The 7,536-nt window shown below is 30.2% G+C and overlaps 1 protein-coding gene across 1 annotated transcript in view; it reads left to right on the top strand.

Annotated features, from left to right (window-relative positions):
- Nucleotides 1-7,536, top strand: part of LOC106677165 (uncharacterized) — a gene marked incomplete at its 5' end in the record, with an annotated part of 298,497 nt that overhangs the window by 245,495 nt on the left and 45,466 nt on the right. Inside the window, 1 exon segment of the mRNA XM_067049284.1 lies at nucleotides 4,790-4,814. Coding sequence (XP_066905385.1) covers nucleotides 4,790-4,814 — 25 coding nt within the window.

Raw genomic sequence — 7,536 nt, 5'->3', positions numbered from 1 at the left:
TTTTTTTATTTTAGTATGTATGAGATTCATCCATCACTATTACCTATTGCCCACAACTGTGTGGCAGATTGTAATATCTATCAATAAATAAATCCTATAAATTATTTTTAAAAAAAATTATTTCACAAACCTACATTCTATTCATTAATATTTTAGTATTGGCTACGGTTCGCATAGCACACAACTGTAACAGAAATATTAATTTGTAAGATTCATCAAGAAATTAATATTATTATTAGGATATGGTGAGGGAGAAGTTAGGTGCTGGAAGGAGCGGAGCGGTACACGTTTGTATTCTGAGTTTTCCAGGAATTTTGAAAATGTACAAATATTATTTCAAATCCATGGGTTTCCACAGCTACCAGATCTCTTGGAACCTTTGAATAGAAATTCAAATTTAAAATTTAAAATATTTAGACAAGAAGATCCATTGCACTGACCGCGAACTTTGGTTCTAGGCAAAGGTGTGTAAGGCAAGGTCACTTGCCGGATTCAAATTCCAAACGCTTACTCCATTCACAGGACAGGCTCTTGAAACAGGTTCACTTACTATGTTGCTTAGTTCACTTATGCAGTTCATTACGTCCACTTACCTATTTCAACAGCAATTGGCTATCAAACTATATTGAATTACGCATATTTTGAGGTGTGTCAGTATTGGCTTACAGAAGTAAATGAAATAATGAACAAAAATTATATTAATAATGGTCATAGCTGAAGGCACTAGTTCCATAATAATAACAATTTGAATAGAAAAGCCATTTCTTACATCAATTCCGCCTGAAAAGGGTATATTGTAATAGGAGAGCATGAGATAACACGAGCTCATTCAATCGCATCGGCCCGCTTCCTGGTTATTTTTGACATACGGGGGGAGGGTAGGGCTATCTAATGGTGACCAACCTATTCTAAGCATGGTGGGCAGTGAAGTTTTTCATTACGTGGAACCGTTACCAAATGAAATAATCCACCACCAGGCCGGATTCGAAACGGTTTCGCACTTCTCAGGCTCCTAAAACCACTTGAGCTTCTGAGCATCGGACTGGCACTGCCGGATTTTTAATCTCTTCTAATCTCCCACTGTATTGCTACAATATTAAATAAAATTCCTGCTATATTGGAGCATCGTTCTCTCCCTCATGTTCGGCGAGTCCTAAAGGCCACCGGTATATATTTTCCTCTTTGCTGACCACCGCATAGTTTTGGGAAACTGCCGTTTTTGTGCAAAAACCTCTTTATGTTCCATATGTTGCCGATTTGGCCAGAACCAGATACCGTTCCTTCCATAATAAACTTCCCAACCACCCAAATCCACTTGTTTCTAACCTGGCTTCTCCTTCATTACCTAATAACCCTCCTAGACGTCTAAAAAGAAGATGGCTTCGAGATCTTCTCCTCTAGAAATGTTATTGGAGTTCTATGAGTGGATAGATTCTCCACATATTTGTATCATGTTAGTATGTCACCTACAGCAAATTTACTTGTTGTATATATTTTTATACAGTTGTAAATATCAATAAATAAATTATTAAAAAAAAAATAAAAAAAGGAAAAAAAAGAACAATTTATTTGATTCCTCGCCGAGATTGTCATAACCAACATCAAATTTTGAAATATTGTGATCGTGTAAAATTTCGAATTTCAGTTTTCGAACGAAATAAATGTTTTGAGGTCCCCTGAGTCCAGAAATCTAGTCTCACAAAAAATCTAATAACTGTAATAATAAAATAATACTGTATACAAATATATACAGTCGTAAATAACCATAAATAAATTATTAAAAAAAAAAAGAAAACTAGGTAACTCTTATGAATTCCTATGTTATGAAGTGTGCTGAATTCAATGGAATGAGTTTATTTATTTATTTTTTTTATTTTGAAAATATTTCCAGGCGTAAAAATGTATATCGTAATTTTTCCAACATTTTTTCCTATAGCAAAAATGTTATTTTGGCTCAGATTTTTATAATTTAAATTTTAAAACAGGAGGGCCGTCTGTAGCTAAGAGAGTTAAGGCGTAGGTTATTGCAACGTCGTGTAACTCCGCAGATAACCGTACAAAAGCCGGGATGAAAAAAATAAAAGTGAACTTAATAAAAATGAAAACAATAAAGAGAGGAGAAATAAAAAGAAATATCAGCAAAGTAGGTAGTGGATGATAAAAATGGTATTGCATAACCATTCATAAACCATTCATAACCATTTATACACCATTCATACATTTCATTTTTGTTCTTGAATTGTTATCAGAAACTTGTTAAATGAATTACCTACATATATTAGATTAGTGATAGTGATATGTTAAAGCAAAAATAAACCATTGAATTAATTATAATCTTAAAATTCTTTCTTGAGACTGGCAATTTTTTACTAAATAATTCAAAAACACTATCCAAATTATAGTCTCAAAAACATTTATTTCATTTACACGTCCAACGTTTCGGCCAATTCGGCCATCTTCAGGGACAATCTTAATTTACTATGAGACATATCATTTAACCATTTTAAAAAAACTACATACAGGCTATTCTGCCCAGGTCAAAACATTTATATCTAATATGTCAAAAATACATTAAATTTCACAGTCAAATTATTTCTCTTTTACCACTATTTATAAGGTATAAATATTTATAAGGTATAAATAGTGGTAAAAGAGAAATAATTTGACTGTGAAATTTAATGTATTATTGACATATTAGATATAAATGTTTTGACCTGGGCAGAATAGCCTGTATGGAGTTTTTTTTAAATGGTTAAATGATATGTCTCATAGTAAATTAAGATTGTCCCTGAAGATGGCCGAATTGGCTGAAACGTTGGACGTGTAAATGAAATAAATGTTTTTGAGACTATAATTTGGATAGTGTTTTTGAATTATTTAGTAAACCATTGAAGTTAATTAGAAGCTTTGAAACAATGTATTATATCGAATCGATAGAATTTTGAAAATATACAATCCTTGGATATAAAAAAAAATATTACAATATTAAACTCGAGGTTGAAAATCCGAAGGTTGTTGAAATTCTCCCATTCATTAAAGCTCGAAGCTCACAAGTATTTGTCAAGTATTATAGTTAGCAGTTTTAAAATAATGTTAAATGAACACAAACGTTTAGATAAAGCACAAGTGCCTTTTTGGTACAGTTATTTCACACCAATTTGTGAATACTTTAATGAAAACTATGTATAATTACTAGTTAAAGTTGATAAGTCTGCCAAGTATAGGTAGGGGAATAAAAAATTGTGGCTATTTCTAAACGTTAAAAAAAAAAGTAATAATTCAACCAGAGCTCCATGTCTTTAAAATTACCAATAAAACTATAAAACCTAATAGAACAACATTCAAAGTAGACTAAATTTGCTAAAATATGATTCGTAATTGAGCTATTTACGTTCAATTGTTCCCGAGTTAGAGCCTTTTAAAAAGCAACATTTCATTAAAAATGCATTGAAAAATCAAAGGATAGTACATTTATTTTTAAAATTGTATATCTCAAATACCATTCGACGTAAAGATGTCTATTAACACTGATATTAGGGGTATTCATGATCTTTGGTTTAACATGTTAAAGCGTGTTAAATGGAAAAACTCATGTTAAATCGAAAAAAATTGCCTTCTTTTACCGTGGTAAAACGAAATAACATTTAACATGGCTGAGAGTCTGTTACTTGGTCTGTTAAATGGAGAATGACGTCACACAATAGACCAGTTGAGATCGCCGCCATTTTTGTTGTTGTGACAGCTCAGTTCTTTCGTGTGTTCGTGGTATTCATATCCCTGTTATTAAACCAGAATGGATAATTTTAATGATACATTTGAGAAAAAAAACAGTAAAAAAAACAATGTAATTTCATTCTACTATCTGAAAATTTGTAAACGCTCGCCAGATAAAAATCTCACTATATGAACCACGTAATTATTCTTAGGGGACATATGTCCCAGAATAAAGTTATTTTTTCATTACATTTCATAAGCTAAACTTTCTCACAAATTCCACTTTTCACTCACTCTAGGCATGTTGTAATTAATTACTTAAATCAAAACTGAAGTAAACAATAACATAAGGGTCTTGAAGGAAGGTTATAAACATAAAGGCTTATACAACAAGTTGCTGAGAAAATTCGCTAGGGGCTCTCATGCATTTAACGTTTAAGATGACTTCAAATAGGGCTGCTCACAATCCTATAGTTATAACATTTAACATGGTAAAACATTTAACATTTAACTCAACATCATGAATACCCCTAATGTACGCTGAAGTAGTTTATGACGTTTATCTTCGTAGGAGTAATAGTTTTCATGATATTGGACAAAATGTTGATTTCTAGAATCAAAAATATATCTCAAGAACCATAAGACGTACGCATATCTGCCAGGACTCGAATTGAAACCTGTTAAATTTACTATAAAGTTATTTATAACATTTGTCTTCGTATGAATTGTAGTTTTTATGATATTTGACAAAATAAATTCACAAAATGTAGGTTTTTAGTTGTTTCGCCTGAATAATTAGATTTATGAAAAAATATAAGAAATGACAAGGAAACTCTTAATAAATATATATATATATATTAGAGGAAATGATGACCAAAATATCGGTCTTATTTTTCAATAGGTAAATATGTAAAATTAGCAATTTAAATTAAAATTTAGAAAACGCTTTGATGATGCATAATTATTTCTCAATAACGATCGGAAAACAAATAAAAACTCAGTGATGTAACAATTTAATATTTATAAATCTCAATTTACAATTTAAATGACCTTTTGTTTTGTTTTTCTGTTTCAGTGATTTGCCACCAGCTGAGAGAATGGTAAGCTATATTACATTTAATTTACTTTGTATTTTGTATTTCTTCATACTTTCATTTTATTATTAGTTTTATTAATAATAATATAAATGTATAAGTACACTTCATATTTATTTTTCATATTATAATTAAGTTAATAAAAAAAAAAAAAAATCAGAAGCCTTTTACTTCTTTGTACGTCAGTGACACAATTCCAAATTTAGACTTTCTTATGCTTTAAATCGCCCAAAAAATATTGAAAGATTTAGATTTATCTCGCATTTTGAACTTTATAGATTCCATTATGTTTTTCATATATATTTGTGATAAATTATTATAAAAGTTAGATTAATTATTTTATATATGCTTGTTTGAGAGTAGTTTATTCTTAATTTAAAAACATTTTTGATCCTTTTTTTTTCTCTCAACTCTTTATTATTTAAAATTTTTCCAACGTTTCGGCCCTCAGGCCATTCTCAAGGATACCACCTTCAATATAGATGTCATTTCTTTTTCAAAATCTTAAAATTGCAGGCTTCATGCTTTTTTCCCATATAACTTTTTTACAAATTTTTTTCTTAGATTTAAAACCTTCTTTTAAACAACACTTTTCTTCCTTCCTTCACTTATCATTTACAACTTAAAAACAGAGTTTTTTTTTTTAATTTATAATCTTCTTTTTTCATTATAGCCACCCTTTTTGTTTTATAGATTCACAGGTCTGGATTTTTATTTTTAAATTGCAAAAGAGATTTTATATAATTTTTCCATAATTCTAATAGTTTATTTTTTTTATTATTGTTATTATTCCTCCTATTTTTATCAATATAGTTACCTATTTTTCTGATTATATTGTTCCTAAGACTATTTTTGTGATTTTCACATGTCTCCATGTTTCTAAGAATTATTTCTACATATGTTATCAATATGATTACGTCCTTTCTTATGTCTTTTGGAAATATGTTAACGCTATCCTCTAGACTTAGAACATTTATAATATTATTTGGAATTTTTGTATTTGTTAAATTTTCCACCAAATTATTTATTTTTCTCAAATTTTACTTTATACAACTTTATTCAAATTCTCTGTTTTTAAGTTGTAAATGATAAGTGAAGGAAGGAAGAAAAGTGTTGTGTAAAAAAGGTTTTAAATCTAAGAAAAAATTTTGTAGAAAAAGTTATATGAGACAAAGGCAATTAGTAATTTAAGTAATTTATATATGTCTGATCACGGATTTATTAGTATGCTGTGTAATGTAAGAACTCAATGTATTTGCGCAGCATGCATGAATAAAGCATTTTTCTCTCCTTTTCCCCTTAATATTCTTAATTTTTCCCCATTATTTACCTATATATCTAATTATATTTCCTCTCTTAACCAAATAAATCTTTCATATTTCTTCCTTCTTACAAACATAGAATAAAATTAAAGTATAAATAATTAAAAATTTGAAATAAAATAACATTATATACAGATAAAAATCTATTATTATTTCTGAGTATTTCCTCACCTGGACAACTTCTGGGTTTCATATCTTAAATCATGAGCCGAGGAAAGAAGATCTTAGATCTTTTTCGAGATCTGGATTCTTCAGTCCCAGATGGAATAGCTAATACAGTGAAGTCTCAGTTATACGAATATGAGAGGGTACCAAAAATTCTTCGTATAAGTGAATATTTCGTGTAAGTGAATACGCAATACATATGTATTATGGATGTATATTTTTGAGAATTTTTTTCTCGTACTTAGTAGGTACTTAAACGTATGTTGAATGCAGTTGAAAGAAAAACTATTATTAATTGTATAAAAATTTAATTTATCTATAATCCGAATTTTTTAATTTTTGACAAAAACAATTGCGTTATGTTTGTTTGTTTCATGTTGCTTTTGGCTGAATATATCATTCTTTCGCATTCTGTTAAGGTGTTAGATTCCTTCTCGCTAATTTCTTTCGCATATATAAAACGTTTTGCAACTTAAAATGCTTCAAGAGCTTCTGCAAAAGATGGAAGAGGCAAATGATCTTCGTCGTCCGAATCAGAATCGTCCGAGCTTCCTTCAGTTGGGGTTGGGGCAATTTCTACGATTATGGCTACGTCGCTATGAGGGCCAAGTTGTTGTACTCTACGAAATTTTCGAATGTAATGTCGGAAGAACATTCGACCACTCCGGAGGGTTTTTGAAAACTTCTACTTCTTCGGTGGTTTCTTCCTGTCCCAAATCTTCTAGAGCGATCCTGCTTTACGGGAGCACTTTTCGATAGTAGTAGGCTGAACAGCATAGAAAGAGATTTTTTTTTGCTCATAATGGTAAAATTTTTTTTTAGGTTTTCGGTTTTTCATGCACATTTACTTCAGGCGTTAACGAGAGACTGACAATTTTTATTTTGAATCGAAAGTAGGGAGTAGAATGTAAACATAAAGAGTCATTGGGACCGGATGTTTTTCACGGAATTTTTCGTCCTTTGGCAAGCCACGGAAGAAAAAAAAATTCGAAGAACTGAATAAAATTTACTAATATATACATAAAGCGGGTCCAAACTTTCCTTCGTATAACTGAATATTTCGATTTTAAGTGAGTTTCGTATAAGTGAGACTTCACTGTATTTACAATTTCAATACACGTGGAGAATCTATCCATTGATAGAACTCCAATAACATTTCTAGAGGAGATGATCCCGAGGCCATCTTGTTTTCAGACGCCTAGGAGGATCATTAGGTAATGAAGGAGAAGCCAGGTTAGAAA

The sequence above is a fragment of the Halyomorpha halys genome, unplaced genomic scaffold (assembly GCF_000696795.3).
Source record: "Halyomorpha halys isolate HHAL.00 unplaced genomic scaffold, Hhal_1.1 Scaffold89.1, whole genome shotgun sequence".
NCBI classification, from domain to species: domain Eukaryota; kingdom Metazoa; phylum Arthropoda; class Insecta; order Hemiptera; family Pentatomidae; genus Halyomorpha; species Halyomorpha halys.
Note: the sequence above shows the minus strand (reverse complement) of the source record. Positions and strands in the feature narration are given on the sequence as shown.